Here is an 18277-nt window from a genome sequence, read left to right as displayed (position 1 = left end):
AATGACATAGTCAAACGACTACTCCACCAACTCATTCATTTGACTGCCACCTAACACATTATGTGTGTAAAAAATGTTTTGAAGAATGCCCAATTTTATTTTTAAATATGTTAATTATAAATACTCAACCGCCTATAGGCGAATTCGAGAAGGATCCAGTGGTAGAGTGCGCTGCGAGAGTTTGGAAGAAAAGTCGTCAAAAGCGATTATTTACATTCAAAATCAAATTTTCTCCATAAAATTCATCACTTTTTGGTATATTGTCACATGTTTTCCACTGGCAATGGCTTCTCACAGTCCTTAAGCAGCTGTTGAAGACGAATCCCACCCAAATAAGCCGCGAATTGAAAATCCGGGAATAGGCGAATTCGAGAAGGTTCCACCCGGTAAAAATCGTTTACTCATTAATGGGTACTTTTTCTCTGCTATCTCTTTCTCTCTGCTGAAAAATTCACCCATTTTGGAAGAATAAGTGGATTTACTCATTTAAATGAGTAGATCCACTTATTCTCCCAAAATGGGTAAATTTTTCAGCAGAGAGACAGAGATAGCAAAGAAAAAGTACCCATTAATGAGTAAACGTGTTTCTCCGTGCAGTGGTAGAGTGCGCTGCGAGAGTTTGGGAGAAAAGTCGTCAGAAGCCATTACATTCAAAATCAAAATTTCTCCATAAAATTTACTTCATTTTTTGGTATATTGTCACATGTTGTTGCGACGGATTTTTTCTGGCTCGAAAGAAACAGTTTTGATAGCAGTGTCCATTTCACACAGCTCCAAAGCTGAAATTTATTATGCAATTATGAATTATTATTGAACTTATTATTTATATGAAATAACTTACAAACTAGTTTCACTTCAATCTACGAGCCACAGTCTCCGTCGCCGCTCTAAACTATTCTAATTAAATCCTTTTGCCTCTGTATGAAGGTATGTACATTAATTTAATAACCTGTGTTGCCAGTTTCACAAAATATCAAACTTCACTCAACACTCCCACCCGTGAAACTAGCAAAACGGGTCTACTGCGCATTTCTAAACTTCACTTGAAATCTATTCCCTTATCCGTTCCGCCGGGATCAAAAGTTTTTGTTCTCCCAAAACGATCTACAATTTCTTTCACATTTTCCTTCAATACGCCAAAATAAACAGCTTTGATTTGAATCGTACGCCAATTCGTTCTTAGCTCCTGCGTTAACGAATTCTTTGTTGCCCTTATTCTGTGCGGCGGTGTACGAACTGATGTACTCATCCGAGCTCGTTCGATGGTCAGGACGGCGCACGGTTATCGTTGCTGCATCTCTACGGCTTTGCAGCGCTTGACCTACCGGTTTAATTTCAATTTTCTTTTGCGATATGTACGTTTGTGTTTGATGAGTAGCAGTTTGGAGGGAATCTGCGGCACCAAAACAAAATTTGATATCGAATTCATGGAGTGATTTTGTTTTGTCACTGAAAAAAATTCGCTGTTTTTCTTCGTTCGCCGGTTTTTCGCAGGTCCTTTGTCCGCAATATTTTGATATTATTGCTGCCCTACGTGCACCAAATTTTAAATCGATTTCCAATGCCGCTCTCTCGTAATCCTCATTCAATTGTTTTAATTTGCACTCGTATTCCAGCCGGATTCTCTTCTCAATTTCTTCCTGTTGCGTCCGCCATGCTTTGTTCTGCTCCTCAAGCAGTGCAAGCTTTCGTTTTAGCTCATCCATGGCGAGTCTTTCCCACTTCAGAGATAGTTTCTTTGGAGAATGTTGCGACGGATTTTTTCTGGCTCGAAAGAAACAGTTTAAATGCAGTGGTGCAAGAAAGAAGCAACAGTAATTTAATTATGAAATTTTCAAAAGATAAACTAGTTTTCGATCCAGGAGGGACTAATAGACGCAATGTTTTCTTCAGAATGGTGAATAGAAAGATTTTGAATGCATAGTAGGTTTGTTTGTTACTAGTTTCACGGGAGGGAGTGTTAAAATGAGTTGATAGTATTTGTGAAACTAGCAACACTGTAAATTGAATATGCTGAGGAAATGTAGAATGCAGTTGTGATGAATTCGGCGGCTTGCAAATTGAATTGGAAACTAGATTGTAAGTTACTTTTATATTATATTTTATAGTTACTAATTGGAAATAAATTCCAGCTTTGAAGCTGTGTGTAAGACACTGCTATCAAAAGAGTTTCATTCAAGCCAATGAAAACCCATCGCAACACATGTTTTCCACTGGCAATGGCTTCTTACATTCTTTAAGCAGCTATTAAAGACAAATCCCACCCAAATAAGCCGCGAATTAAAAATCCGGGAATTCATAACCAAGATAGTGCGGTGGAGGCACTGCAAGAGATGTGTTATTTAATCGGAAAAATCATATGCAAGCACCCACCGGATGAAAGCTCATCCCAAAGAAAACAAAATTTTCTTCCAATTTGCGACTATTTCAGCTTTCATAAATGGTTGTATCGCACCCGGATAAAAATGTACTATTGGTTCAATAGTGTGAACAATTGAATTACCATAAAATGTACGGTATACAATAGGATACATTGTTTCTTGATGGTTGCACAGATTGTTTCAACACTGAGGATACAATACATCAACAAATTTCTCTAATGTAACTATACCATAGACCAATACATAGACCGCAATGTCCGGTACAAAGCCATTGAAATTTCGGGCACCATGTCTTCTTCTTTATTTTGGGAAAAATACCCCTCGTGGGTGACGAATTACATTCTTTTTGCATTGGTGGTTTGACTTACCCCTCTTGACGTTTTGACAGTTTGACAAATTTGTTTTGCTCTTTTGGTGATGAAGAAGCTGAAGAAGTCATGGTTCATCATTTTCAGCCGTTCAAAAACATGTGTAAATTTTTCATTCGCATCGATATGTAAATATTATGTAGTTATTTTATGCGCGGTGATCTCAGGGTGAAACCGGTGAAAAGCTATAAACTGTTTTTTTGTGATTTTTGCTTAGGTTTGACGACATCCTCTTACTGTAGTACTCATAATTGCCTGCTTGTTATGCTTACGATTCAATTTAAAAAACTTGCTCTAAGGGCGGATCGTGGTGCGTCTTCGGTTCGGTCTTGTCATCGATTGAAAAATGGTCAAAAATGTGTAGTGCACGGCTGCAAAAGCCGCACCGGCTTTACGGTTTTATTTTACGGATTTCCAAATGATCCTGAAACGTAAGTACTCTGTAATCGCACATATTTTATCTGGGAGCACCAATTTTTACGTAGTTAGTGCGATTTTTGGGACAATGTCATGGGAAGAAAAAATGCTTAATATGGAGTTGACGAAATCGGAAGGTAAAAAGAAGATGACATGCGAAGATGAGGAACATCAAAATGCTCGTAACTTCAAAACGTATTCTCACTTTTCAAGCATTCATATCAAGTGATCGTCTACTGGAATTGAACATATTTTGTCGCAAAAATGTGCTTCCAATGTTCAAACTCACTCACTTTTCTCTTTTTCTTAGGCTGGCAATGTCATGCCGGAAACAGCATTGGAAAGTCGTGTCGAAAAACATCGGAAACTACCGCTAGCTGCCACAAGATGTGGGTCGTCCATACTCGCCTCTCCACCGAATGCTTAAATGAAATCGATCGTCAGTCGCATGAAGAAAATGTGGAACCATCGATTGGAACCACGAACCCCTTCCAGTGCCAAATCGTTGCCGAGTGATAAAAGCGGAAGATTGACTAGAATTGAACTATACGAGGAACATCTGGGTTTCATTGCCACCTCGCGGTGAAATCAGAAAAGCGTAAGTGAAAAATGATTTTCTTTTTATGATGTAATAGGTTCATTTTTCTCTTGTCCATGTTCGTAACCTGCTGAAAATCAAGATACATTATGTTTTCCGAACTATCATATTGAGTGACCATCCACTGAGGAGTCCCACGTACATTACTACCTGTAATCGCATAACTGTCTCATATGAATAGGAAACTTAGCAAATATGGGATAACTATGGGGTTACAGGCAGTTTATTAGTTGCAAAAATGTGCTTCCAATGTTTAAACTCACGGTTTTTTTCTTTCATAGGCTGGAAAATTTCACTCACTCGTGTGTCCTGAGGCTGGCACGAGGGTATTCCCGCCCTTTCAAAAACAAAGCCAAGCAAGTGTTGAGGAAACTCGTAACCTTAACTGCAAACCCATGGCATCAGCTGGTCGATAATCGTCTATCCCGCGCATCCCTGAAGGTGACCAACGCGTGTGCAATTCGATCCTAATGGAGGCTCGCTACCAAGTGATCAAAGAGCCGATTGACACAACGGACGCGAAGCAGTACCGAGCGAAAGAAGCTGAAGACAAACCGGAATTCAACTTAGGAACAGGAGAACAATCTGGATATCAGTCTCATTTCGCGGTGGAAATAGAAAAGGGCAAGTAGAAAATCGATTTCTTTTTCACAATATTCCTAGTATAATAGTTTAATATTATTTAGGAGTTTGCCTATAACTCATTTTATCTGTTGAATTCAAAAATACGTCGTAGGGTGGACTTTTAGCGTGATGTGTTTTTCACAAATCTTTCTAAAGCCCAGAAGGCAATAAAACGGAACGGCGACGGTAGCGGCAACATGACAGTTAGCCCATATATTTTCTGTTAAATCTTGCCGTTACCATCCCCGTTCCGTTCCATTGCGTTCGGGGCTTAAGAGTTCGTTGTTTGAATTTCACTAATTACGGAGTTAGTAATACTGAACAAATGAAATTAGGTTATCATTTGCAACTAACACTTTAACTGCCATGAATCGCATATCTGTCCCATCTTTGCTGGGTTTCCTATTGATATGGGACAAATATGCGATTCACGGCAGTTAACCACTTCGTAATACGGGAAGCACGAACAATCATCATCGTTTTCATCATCAATGCAAATTAATCTTTCTTTCTACAATAGATATGACTTTGAAAAGTGTCACGGTGCGTGCTTACTCGTAATATCTATGTATACTGATACATTTACAGTTACATAAAAATAACTCAAATCCGAAATTCGTCGCTCTGAAATTACGAGGTGATAAGTTAGAATGGGACGAACGATAAATACAATAGCACTGTGCGTAGTGCATCGTCGAATCACCTGAACTCCGCTACTAGTGGAATTTTAATCAACAAAAGCAAACGAACTACAATACGTTGAGTTGTAGAACGCTAATAATTTATCATGACACAAATTTTGAAATTCAACCTCTGAAATGAGTTTTTGATCAACTACTAAACGATCGAGGCTATCCTTTCTAGTAAATTCTTTTTTTTTTCTTTTGTCCATATTCGTATCCTACCTGTAAATTCTTTTTTTTTTCTTTTGTCCATATTCGTATCCTACCTGTATTTTCCGAACATTCATATCATTAGTCGTATTTCGTTAGTATCAAAAATATACTTAAATTTAACTCACGATACTTTCTTTTATAGGCCGGCAAACCGAATTGAAAAAGAGAGGTCATAAAAAGCATTGGATACCGTCCTATAGTGAAGCTGCAAGAATCAGTGTATCGTCAATACCCGTATATCCATCGAATGCTTGAAGGAAAACGTTCGGTAGCTGTCTTGCTCGTCCAAATACAGCAAGACGTCGTGGACAAAACCACGAACTTATTGGGATCGTACACTAATAAAGTGAGCATTTTTTCCGGGTTTTTCGAATCCCCCTCTCTCCATCCGTTTCGGCACATTTTTTCCGTACACATTATTTAGCGTAAGAAAACGACAGAACTCCCTCAACACTTAGAGGTGCTTATGTGATAAGTGTATGACCCTACTTGATAGGGGGAAAGACGGCTTTGGCAGGTTTTGTTCTATTATTGGCAGGGGGTTTTTGTCGACCAAATTTTATGAAAATTGGCCACAATATTCTTTGATATGCAAAGAATGTTTAGGCCAAATTTGAGCCTAGTCAGTCATAAAACCCCCCTGCCAATAATAGAACATAACCTGCCAAAGCCGTCATCCCCTCTATATTACTACTTTCGTAGCAGAAAGTCACCCGCCAATGCCGGAAAATAACGGCAGAAAGCCAAATAAAAAAAATACCAGCGGCCGCATGTAGAAGATGCGAGCTCTCAAGGGTATTTTCATCCTTCTAGAAGCAAAGGAATATTTCTATTGATTGCTTACATACGAGCTCGCCAAAACACAGCTGAGGTAAACGACGAAGCAAGGGATTCTATCTTAAATTCTATCTTAATGAAGTCTGCTTCCGCATGTAGAAAATTATTTGCATAACGAACTCGGAATAGTATTAATCCGTGCAAAGAGAACGAAGTAGAGAATAAACCGGAATTGGGCAATTAGAAACAGGAGAACGATCTAGACGCAAAATTTCAGATACACAAAAAAAGGTAAGTCGAAATCTTAGTAAGTTCGTTTTTCGTAACCTACTGAGAATCAACATAATAGTGCTTATTCTATGAATAGAGTGTCATGAGGTGCGTCGAATTAGGCTATTCTTACGTAACGTGACCATGTTTTTCAAATGCGAGAATATGACTATTCTCACTTCGAGCAATCTCACATCACTTCACTCGTAGAATAAGCACAAATATTTCACAAATCTCGTGCTTAGTATCATAAGGTGTAACTACAATGATGGATTTCTATTAATCGATTTTATCTTTCGTTAATAACTCAATTGGATTAACTGTTACAGCCGTGATTGTTGTTACTTATGCAAGGTGCAATCATGTTTTATCACACCAGACTATACAATCATCGGCACTTCGTTTAATTGGGCGGAAATTACTATAACAATTCGCTGCGTTGATAATTAGAGAACATCGACAGATAGAAATCAATCAATGCAGTTATGTCGTTATGGTACTAAGCTATTCACATCAAGTGACCTTGACCCATTTGAATCTGCCTATTTTTTGTGAGTCCCGAAAATGTCATTCAAGCTTCTAAAATTTCATAGGCTGGCTGCGCAACGTGCATGAGAAATGAACCCGTGTCGCAAAAAAAAAACGTCTGGTGCAGCTGCAAAAGGCTGTGGGTCGCCTAAACTCGCTACTTCATCGAATGCTTAAAAAATAACGTATGTCACCGACGAAACCTCGAACTGGCTAACAATGTGTAGGCAATTGCGTGTAGAAGATGTGGAACTGCCTCTTTTCTGTTCTGAATTTTTACGTCCGAACTCGCCAGAACAGCAAAAATCAACCGAAAAATGCATGATCTCACCATCACATATGAATGCTTTCAAAGCCAAACTTTGTTCCAAACTAAAGGTGGCCAGAGGTGGCCAGCTACCGCATGTAGAAAAGGCGAAACCTTATGTCGTACAAAATCGTAATTGTTGAAAAAATCGATTTAAACAACTAACGCCAAATTGGCCCATGATGGCTGAGAAAAAAAAATGGAAATTAACGCTTATCTTTTGAATGCGTGAAGAGAAATGTTCCTCAGCTAGCTCCCAAACTCGCTGAAACACAGCAACGCGTATCACAAACGAAACCATGAACTTGCAAAAATGTGTGGAAGCAACCTAGACGACTCCAATCCATTAGTTGAACAAACAGCATGAAGACGCCTATAGGAGACTGGGGAGACTTGATCCACTTTTATGATTTCGGATGTATCACAGCCAAAAGTAAATAAACATACGCAACTTCCACACAGACTCTCTAAGAAAAATAATATTTAACTTTACTGATGTATGAGAGTCCTTAAATTATTGTTGTTATTGATACACAATCGATTTTTTTGGAGTGCTGTAAAAAATCGACTTTTAAAATATTCGGGGTAAATTCATCCCTCTCCAAGTACTTGCTTTGATAAAATTTGAAAGGTGCCCTCAGATTTTTTAAATATTTTTCCTGTGCGTATACATGAACGGTTATTGAATTCAACAGCACATGCAATTTTAAAATTTGGGGAGACTTTATCCCCTTTCTATGATATCTACGCAATACATATTTTTTCCTGCCAACCCTTCATTAAATCTGTTAAATCTACAAAAAAAATTAGAAACCTGAGAACACAATGTACGTACGTACGCAATGTAAAAGCAATGTACGCAATGTAAAAGCATGGCCAAAACTATGCCAATCATTTGTTCTTCTGTAAATGCATGCAATATAAACAGCAAAGTGTATTTTTTTGTTTTTATGCTATTTGCATTCATAACAGTGAAGTATGACCACTGGCGGCGTCAGTTATTGCTATTTGATAGTGCACCACTTGGTGCAAGAACGCTGTCTTTGAGAACTACAGCGTGCTTGCGACGAGTGGTGCCCACCTCTGGATCCGTCATTGAGTATGATCTTTCTTACGTTATTCTTCATTCTTTGATTATCATTACTTACTAAATTTTGGTCCTCACTCTTGTTTGTAGGTGAAACATAATTTATGTGAGCATTGTCGCTCAAAACCAAGATAATTTATTGTTTTGACTAGCTTTTTTAGCAAACTTCACTTTATTAAAAAAAAAGTCACGATTGCGTGAGGATGCGTGAAATGTTTTATGTGGAGCTTATTAAGAAAACTCCAATCTTTCCAACGCTGACAATTATGTTGCTTGGACGGGTTTGGAACCTAATCAAAAGTTTTATATTGTAAACCATATTATTGTAAAAAAGGTAGAAAAAAGCATGATTATGGATCACCTGAAAACGGTTTCAGATCAAATCATGCTTGAAAACGTTTTATATACCCACATCATTGATACCTATATTGATTTTCATCTTCAAAAACACTAAAAATACCAAAAAACGTAAACATTTTTTCATGCACAATTGAGAGTAAACTAGCATTGAAATTATGGTAAAATTTTGACAGTCAGCATTGCTTAAAAGCAAACAATATTGTTTCAAAAATCCCTTGGCAAATTAGTATTACTATTTGAGAGTTCAAAAACGAAAAGTAATATGGAAATATCTAAAATTTTAGTTTTTGACTTTTGGCCAGGATTTGGGCTGAAATACTCCTCAGTGCGTCGTGTAAATATTTTTTTCAAGTTAGGTATGTGCGCAAAGCTTGGCATATACTGCTATAAGAGACCTGCTTTGAAGTTCAATTTACTATCTGTTTTACTTTTTTGTACCAAATAATCGTTCTCAAACAATAATATGACGATAAGAAAATTATTGTAAGCTTTTAGTGGAATGTCTTCACTTGTCATAAGACGAGTTTGTACTATTACATGTAATTCCATCACTTTATTGTACCTTTGACAGATACGTATTTCGACCTAAGTAAGGCCGTCTTCAGTGTCTCGTACTTGACTCGACTCGACTGATTCTCCGGCAATCAATCTCAATTACCCAATCAATAATTATCAGTCGACCAATCAATCAATCATCCCGTGGCGTTTCCCTAACCTCCATCTACCTGTGCACTCAGTTTAACCCTTAAAGGCGCAAGGCGATTTTTTTAGAAATCGTCGAAAATATTGTTAACATAAACAACCATTAAAACCATTAACATTAAACGTATTTTCGGTTTGTTGTTTTAAAACAACATTGCGCATTTAAGGGTTAAATTTAAGAAACTGGTGTGCGGAAATACCTAGAATAATATCTAGACCAACATTTGAAAAGGGCGTAAAAGCCAAAATTTAATCCAGTTTTTTGTCTATGTATATAGCTTTGTATGTACACGAGGAATCAAAAGGAATACATTTTGGCGGTTACGCCCTTTTCAAATGTTGGTCTAGATATATTGATGTCCTTTATCAGAGTTTGGACAGATTTGATGGTATTGGAGTCGGAGGCATCCGTCAGAGGAACCCGTGAAGCTGGTACCAAGATCGTCAGGCGCAGGCAGCGAAAATGTAGAATCGGCCATACATGAAATAATTGCTTCCAGTGGAGTAAAAGTTTTCGTTGGCGTCGGAAGAAATAAGTTCTCTTACTGAAGAATGTTAAAACTATTATATTACTATAATGCAGCTCTTGTTGAATGGCCGAAACGCGGATATACATTAGTCGTCGTCATTTAAGAGTCCCGCTATTGATGTTTTCTTGACTTCGTCTTTGACTATGACGTCTTGTAAGGGTGCCTTTTCGTTATGGGGACGTTGGTGAGGAATTATTCAACCGCGTAGTATCTCGATCTCCTATACAACTTCCTGTAATTGTCTCGTCGTGAGTAAATTTGGTTCCATTGGTAGTTTTCGTTTGATCGTTCCTGTTGCAAACTCCGAATCAAGCCCATTATTCGCATCAGATAGGCATTCAGTTGTACTAGAGAGCTTGTTGCACAACATAATCGACCATTGAATTGTCGTGCACAGGAACTTTCCTTGCTGTTACTGCTACTAGATGCACTGCGATGTTACTGACTACACAATCGGGCTGCTACCCATGGCTCGACCCATGGAACCGCTTCGAATCGGACATAACTTGTCCAGTTCCTCCTGCACAAGATCCTTAGTCAACAATCGTTGATTATCCAGCAGCGTCCATTCATACTAGAAATACAAAACTCAGAATTACTTCCAACATAATTTAAAACTAACACGCAGCTTAACTAACCTTTATCAGCGGAATTGTCATAACTCAGGATTCCAACGTTGCTGCATCCTCAATGCGCTAAATGGTCATCTGTTGGCAGACATTGACAGTGAGCGATCCGAGAAAACGAAGCAGGAGTGCGACCATGCCGCGATCGGAAGGTTCTAATTTCTGAGAGTAAATGTTGCCGTTTGATGATCGTTGCGTCGTTACGATTATTTTTGTGCACTCAGATGATTCAGCACTTTTATGACTTCATAAATAATTATTATGAATAAAATTTAACTACACATTCCAGGAGCATTCGATACTTTCAATATTTCCAATACACACTTCATAGATTTTAGCACTCATTCCCATCTTCGGTTGTGGTCTAGCTACCAATTGATCCGGTGTACATGATACGCAGAATTTGAATCATCTCTTAAGTTTTAATTTACACAATCGTTTAATTTGTGGTACTCGAGGTGGCACTAGCGGGTAGAGGAACTTCCCTTTTTTCGGAAGGATCCGGCTCACTTGGAACAGAAATACCGAGAGCAACATCTTTTACTCATGAAATCCGCGGAAACGAATCGGAAGGTTCACACACGGACACGGACACTTGACTTCGGACGCAACTATCATCAAAAACTGGATGACGATAGTTTGGCCAAGTTAACTAACGAAGTTTTGAAACTTTAATCCCCCGGCGTAACGTATACGTATAGAAATGAAAAAAAAACACCGCTCATGCAAAACAAACAAGCAGAAGTAAATAAATAAATGAGTTGTCAGATTGAGGGGCTTTCCAATGGTCGAACGTTTTTAATTAATGTAATATTTCACTCCCCAGGGGTACTGAGTGGTGCCCGAAAAAGTGGCCACCACTCCGTCTATGTATTAGTCGATGACTATACTTGCAATTGTTTTTTAAACGTTTTCGTACATAAGTTTCATACATTGATAACTTTTGAAACGTTTCTTTACATTGCATATAAACTATATAACAATATTTGCCTCATAGCACCAAATATGCATTTTTTCTCTTTAAATTGCATTGTTGAACAGTAAAGCTGTCACAACTGAGAAATTAAAAATCGTATTGTTTTACTATACAAATACAATACAATGCATTGTATTTTGAACAGTTTTGTTCGGATATTTCAACAATATATTAACCATACACTCTATTGTGTGACAAAAAAAATGTATGGAGAAATCTCAGATTTTGTATAGTTACGATACTTAACAACCCGTACATTCTATTGCGAAAACTTCATTTACATTTGAGTAAATGGTTCATAACAATGCATTCTAATGTATTTCTACGGTTTCATTTACAATATAATCTATTACCAATTTAATGTTATTAATAGTAGTGTTACAATAAATTGTATTGTTATTCTACTGTATTTTTTATTCGGGCAGACAGACGTTCAAGTTCGACTCACTAACTTGTGTAAAAAAACATGGCCGACGGATTGCCAAGTAGCAATAAACGAAGAGATGGCGCCACATGTCAAAATGGCAAACGTTATTTGCCGTTTTGTTTTGATTTTGATTTCGTCAAAATCTTTTAGTTTCTTGATCGGATCTGCTCGATGGGACTCCTAATAAAAATGCATGATCACGCACACACGCGCTTTTGAAAATGAATCTAAAAATGCTAGCACGCCAGAGATATTTGTTACTCAGGAGGGGTTATTTCATTTTTGATTTTTAAATTCTTTTCCATGCCCTACTTGACTGGACTCTTCGTTAGTTTTGCAATGGAAAAAATCTACGATTTTCCGTCCAGGCACATGTTTTGAATCACAATCGCCAAAAAACACGCATGTGAAAGGATCTATATAAATAAAACAACCAAAGCGAAAATTCCGAAAAGATGGTAACAGCATCCATGCAGCTTCACAATTTCTTTACCATATCGTGGCAAGAACTGCTAGTAAAGTGATTCGCTTAGCTACATTGTTAAAGTCGATTGTAAAGTCGTTCAGATAAAAATGATTTTTGCGGCCGTGCGGGAATCTTTGTTGAGTGTTTCTGTTTTGCTTCCATGGTTCGGTGGGTGGCAAACGTGGGTGAGGTAGAAGGCGATATGGCAAAATGTCAGTTTTCATGTAGCAATAAGTTGTATAGGTGGCGCTAGCGTGCTATGCAATTCCACCGTATTTAAATTTGAAAATTTACACAAGAAAATCGAATTCAAATGTATGAACTTAAACTTCTGTCTGCGGTTGTATTAACCAGAAAACGCGAAAATCGTTCTCCCTCCGTATGCTTCCAATGCACTTTTTTGGCCAATGACACTTTTTTCGTGGTTCTTGTGACGACCACCAGATGTCGAAATTAGAGATGTCGCAAATTAATCGATTACTTCGATTAATCGATTCATCGTTGTGATAATCGATTAATTTTGAATCGATTATTACCCAACAATTAATCGATTCAATAACCGAGAGGATTCGTGAGTAATCGATTAGTTACTAATCGATTAATCAGAATTTACGACATCATAAGGATGTCGAAAATTAATTGATTATTTCGATTAATCGATTCATCGTTGTGATAATCGATTAATTTTGAATCGATTACTATACAAAATATTTCTCTGTGTGTTCTCTGTCAAAACGTAACATTTAGGGTCTGTCTCATTTGAAGAATTCAAGACAAAATTTTCAAAACGACTTATCTGCTTTTGTAAACAAAGATTCAAACGACGATTTGACGAATCTGATAGCTCTCCCACGCAAACTAACACCATCAATAGGTAGGTGAAGGTTTCCGCTACCTGTTGATGGTGTTGGTTTGCGTGGGAGAGTTATCAGATTCGTCAAATCGTCGTTTGAATCTTTGTTTACAAAAGCAGATAAGTCGTTTTGAAAATTTTGTCTTGAATTAAACTTAAAAGTGACAGTTCGAAAATTAAAAAATCACCCCGTTATAAGAATGGCTGGTGCTACCCAGCAATTCCAATAGGACATCGATGGAAAATGATTCGATATCTGTCAAAAGTAATCTTGCTCTGCGAGCAGGGTTATTTGGTAATTATTGAAATGTCACTTTTAAGTTTAATTTCAGTTTAATTATCCAATTGAGACAGAACCTTATGCTACGTTTTGATAGGGCAAGTGAATTGAACAACTCAGTTGAATTCAATTGACTTGCCAAAAGTTGAACATGTTCAACTTTCTTTTTGTTCAAGTGAATTGAATTAAGGTGTTTACACGTTCGATTCGCGCTCGATTCAAGCGACTTGCTCAATTCATTTCGCGAATACGAAAGTAATGCCTCTACTCACTCTTATGGCAAAAACACATTGCTATCTGTCAGACTGTGCGTGAAACATGGCCGCCGATCACCCTTTCTTGTCCCTCTACAGTAAAATCCCATAAGGAACTGTCAGACTGTGCGTGAAGAATTTACCTTCGTTGCCTTGTCTAAACGTAGCATTATTCTGACTCAAAAATGAATCCATCGCGAACGAGCGTGTATTTTTGACGTTGGCTGTCAACCTCGATCTGTCAACGAGAATTTTCGACACTTCCACACACATTGAAATAAAAAAAATCTTTTGGATTTTGTTTGGGTGCTAATCGAATTATTATATCATAGTCTTTAAAAAGTAAAACAATTTATTCACAGGCAATATATAATTTTTGATTGTAAAATTCAATGGCCTTACTTTGGATACGGCCTGGAAAACAGTGTTTAAGTGTGATTACATTCAATCAACTATCGGCGGTTGCAACTTTTCGCTCGTTCAGAATGACGGCACGGCAGCGCTCTGAGAAAGTGCTGGAGCAGATGAAGGAATCGAATCCCTACTTTGAAAAATATGCTCGAAAGATTTCAGCCGTGCAGCAAAGTTCGCCCGAAGCGTTTTTGGCCAAGCTGGAAAAGGTGGAAAAAGACAGCAACAAGCCTAAATTCGGCCCATCTGAACGAGCCCGTGACTACTCGGGCCTGCTAAATCCCAAAGCCCCACTGGCAAAGAAACCCGTCGAAGATGCGGCTCACAAAAACCTGGGAGATATCATGAAACTAGATTTGGTTGAACAACGAAATGCGGATGAAATCGCACATATTTGGTTGCAGTACCATCAGGGAAAGGAAGTTATTTGCGCGACTATTCCTCTCGAGCAATACGATCTGATGATGAAACGAGCGAAAAAGTATCCCGTTTTTATCTTACCGATTCCAAGAAGCCAAGGATATGAATTTATGATGTTGCAATTCTTCTCCAATACAATTCATTTTACTCCATTGATTAATTATCAGGTAATATCTAATAATATAAAAAAGTAAATACCTATGTATATTCAAATCAACTAGGGTCACCGGAGGTAATGTTAGCATGGAATGAAATGTTGGCTCATCACGCAAATGAATCAATAATTCATCATGATTAATCAGATGAGAGTGTATTACTTCTGCTGATGTCATCTATTAGAAATTTAGAGTCAGTACTCGTCGTAAGAAAAGTGTATTGAGCACATTTTAGTTACAAAACGCAAGATTCCTGCACTTTTCCAACTGATACACACACTTAAAAAAATCGCCGAATTCGGTAAAATTTTACCGAAATTTCAACAGCAGAACTGTTCGGTAAATAATTTTACTGATTTTCAGTGATTTTGACAGTTGAGCAATGGAAAAAATTACAAAAAAATTGTAAAAAAAAATTACCGTACAGTTCTGCTGTTGAGATTTCGGTAAAATTTACCGAATACTGTAAAATGAGCTAGGTGTGCATAAACTTGCGTAAAAAATCATTTTGACATGGTTTTTTAGCAGTAATGTTTGATTAAATTAAGCATGCACAGGCAGGCGGTTCTTGATTTGTTTTTTTCTTCTGTCCAAAAGGAGTTTTCTTAATGAACTTACCTACCTATTTTCGCATACTAATAGAAGAACGGATATCGATCACACTATGACACGATTAGTGTTCATTTATAAATTACAAAACGCTAAAATTGACCATTTTAACCCCCACCCAGCCTCCTTTAACGTATTTTGTATGGAAGGATTCTAAAATTTGTATGAGCCGTAACGATCTGACTGATACCGTTCCACTCCATTAAGCGTTATGTGAATTGTGAATGGCCCTTAACCAAAACATATTTGGATAATATTTGGGGCACTCAGAGTCTATCATATCTAACAGAAACTTTGGGGCCCCCCGCCCTCCCGCAAAATCCGGCCCTGATGGGTCTCCGTGGCTTCTATAGAAATTTCGTTTTTGGAGTATCATTTCATTGTTGTACAAGAAAGGCAATAAATGTGATCAACCGCCGCATAATACATGGTTTGATTTGACCAATATATCCTATATTATATTTCAACTCGTTTCCCAATTTGATTTTACTGTTGTATCAATTAATAGTAAAAGTAAGATTCATAACCAACAACCACATGATTAATGATAATTTTAAATGAGTGTTTTCGCGTAACGCTGGTAGATCACTTTCACATCTACCAACCCGAGCCCTAGCTGAATCCATTTTTCTAGCTAGGGCGATACTGTACGCAGCGGAAGTAACTTTCCAAGCAATTAATTTAAAAAACCTCGGTGGCATGCCATCGTCTTAGGCTGAACTGATTGCTAGAAAAAAATCGAGTTAGGGGTTCAAATACGTAATAACTCTTCATGAACTGGTGAACAATGGTAGTGAGAGGAACACAGAAAAATTCTTGTTACTGTACACATTCTTTAATTAAAAATAGTTTTGTAGAGATAAATCCCGGGTTTGTAGCTTTACTGGTAGAAACAAGTCAACGATATGGATAGGGTTCCGATGCATGGTCAAATTACAGCAGTACTGTTCTGTTTTCTCAAGAAAGAATTGATAAGGGGCGAGCCTTCAATGAGATTGTTCTCTGTGAAGGGTCTAAATAGCGGGACATTGACATTGAAATCCAATTTTTCTTGCTCCTTAAATGTTGTTTGTTCAAATATGCAATTGAATGTAGGTACATAATCATACAGCAAATGAAATGTTTTAGTGCAATTTGACAGTTTGAACTCCCATACAATCAACCTGAAGTGAAACTTTCTCAACACTTCAGCACGTTTTTTTAGAAACTAAGTTTTTATTGTTTAGGTAATGCCTCTTATAGCTTGACTAATGCAATTATTTTACATTTGATTTATTTTTAGGTTCACAAAGAAAATGCACCGGAATGTTTGAATATCACGTTGTATACGGAGTTGAGAAGCAAAGGACTGGTTCTGATGCGAGGTGAATATGATACCAAGGTTATCAATGGCCAGGAGGCACAATGCTTGGCTAACCAGCTGCAAATGTACTACAGTCAGCAAAGTGATTCTAAGCTGGAACTATTAGAAAAGTTTACCAACAAACCAGAGAATTTTAAACACATGGATGTCATTGAAGAGCTGAATAATTTAAAAATCGAGAGTTAAGCATTGCTCGCAAATGTTATCGCAATCAAGTTTTATTGAAATAAAATGTTGGCTCAATTTCTTCAATCTTATTTATTCCTCTAAAGAAATTGTTTTAACTGAGAAGTATTCCTCAATAATTCTCTCGCTTTCGGGAACACCTTTCAAATTGTTCACTTTGGCATTGTATCTAGTGCCCTTGCCATTGCCTTTTCCGTCCAGTTTCATACATATTGTGTCTCCGATTTTGGTAATATCCTCGGCCTTCCCTTGTAGAATCATCTGCCCTCTCCGAGTCTCATCGCCATTAGTTAAAAAGAAGAAGCACTCTGGTACATTCACATTTCTCAAAAAAGTTCCAATAAAATCTGAATCAATTCCGTCTAAACGATGGATCGAATAGAACTTAGGTTTCGGAAACAAAGCATTGATTTTTGCGGCCTCTATTAAAGCGAGTTCGGTTGTGAATTTTTTGCAATTTTTTTGAGCGTTTTTCACAGTTGCTTGAGTTTTTTTGATAAGATCAATATGCGATACAGGTCCTCCATTCAAAAGGTTATTAAACTGGACTTCACGCTCATAACAATCACCCAACTTTTTCAAAACTCGATTCCCGACTAAAAAGTGCACAAGACATTTGTTCTTACTTTTCTCGACGTTCAAGAACTTTATCGCTTGAAGCTGGGCCAAATTGTTCACATGCGTGCCACAGCACATATTGCTTTCAACTCCATCAATAGTCACGACTCGGAGTGGGCCACTGACGTCCTCCGGGAGTCCACGAGTTCGAGTGACGCCACATTTTAAGGCTGGATCGTCTGGTTGATAGACTTTAACATTTACAGACGTGCAGTCTACTATCAGTTGGTTGCAAATTGTCTCAATGATGATTAACTGCTCCTTGGTGACATCTTTCGCATCCAGATCCACATAGGAATCATCCGTTCCCAACCACCAAGATTTGGTGTTGTAACCAAACTCACGATCAAAAATAGCTGTGATTAGATGCTGACCAGAATGCTGCTGCATGTGATCAAATCGACGATCCCAGTCAACCTGCTGATGGACTTCATCACCGATCTGGAACGGCGCTTCTTCTCCACCCAAAAAATGTATAGCTGTAGAGCCTTTACGAATTACACTCTTTACTTCGCGTCCATTTAGCCATCCATAATCGGAGGGTTGACCGCCGCCCTCCGGAAAAAGTATTGTGTTGTCGAATATAACGTTGTACCCACCGGTGGCCACCTTCTCGCAAGCCACCACCTTAAAGGTATGTTCCTTCAGAAAGCTATCTTCTTGGCACTTAAATACCATTTTCACCAGAAGAATAATAATCACGAATGCATTCGGTCCTCGTCGAATGAACTTTTTTGACAGTTCAGTAGTACTTTCCACTGACTCCGACATAGATCGAGTTCGTGATT

General features: G+C 37.9%; 2 protein-coding genes and 2 long non-coding RNA genes across 5 annotated transcripts; 2 read left to right on the top strand and 2 right to left on the bottom strand.

Annotated features, from left to right (window-relative positions):
- Positions 1-2826: 2826 nt before the first annotated feature.
- On the top strand, positions 2827-4384 carry LOC134221134 (uncharacterized). Its single transcript, XR_009982228.1, has 3 exons — positions 2827-3180; positions 3477-3764; positions 4046-4384. It is a non-coding gene; the product is annotated as an uncharacterized LOC134221134 (long non-coding RNA).
- Positions 4385-9861: 5477 nt separating this feature from the next.
- LOC134220150 (uncharacterized) lies at positions 9862-11188 on the bottom strand. The gene is made up of 2 exons (XR_009981781.1): positions 10484-11188; positions 9862-10419 (listed from the first exon to the last, which is right to left on the bottom strand). It is a non-coding gene; the product is annotated as an uncharacterized LOC134220150 (long non-coding RNA).
- A 2720-nt stretch (positions 11189-13908) lies between these two features.
- Positions 13909-16942, top strand: LOC134227042 (ATP synthase mitochondrial F1 complex assembly factor 1). 2 transcript variants are annotated; one of them, XM_062708244.1, is made up of 3 exons: positions 13909-14033; positions 14090-14725; positions 16605-16942. In XM_062708244.1, the coding sequence occupies exons 2-3, from the start codon at positions 14120-14122 to the stop codon at positions 16869-16871; spliced, it is 873 nt and encodes a 290-aa protein (XP_062564228.1). In that variant the 5' UTR covers positions 13909-14033; positions 14090-14119; the 3' UTR covers positions 16872-16942. The 2 variants fall into 2 exon arrangements, with proteins under 2 accessions (XP_062564228.1, XP_062564227.1); XM_062708243.1 differs by having other exon boundaries at positions 13982-14725.
- LOC134227041 (alanyl-tRNA editing protein Aarsd1-A) lies at positions 16868-18277 on the bottom strand. Its single transcript, XM_062708242.1, has one exon. The coding sequence runs from the start codon at positions 18258-18260 to the stop codon at positions 16944-16946; it is 1317 nt and encodes a 438-aa protein (XP_062564226.1). The 5' UTR covers positions 18261-18277; the 3' UTR covers positions 16868-16943.

This window comes from Armigeres subalbatus, chromosome 3 (genome assembly GCF_024139115.2).
Source record: "Armigeres subalbatus isolate Guangzhou_Male chromosome 3, GZ_Asu_2, whole genome shotgun sequence".
Lineage (NCBI taxonomy): Eukaryota > Metazoa > Arthropoda > Insecta > Diptera > Culicidae > Armigeres > Armigeres subalbatus.
The sequence above is the reverse complement of the archived record's forward strand: the minus strand, read 5'-3'. Positions and strand labels throughout refer to the sequence as shown.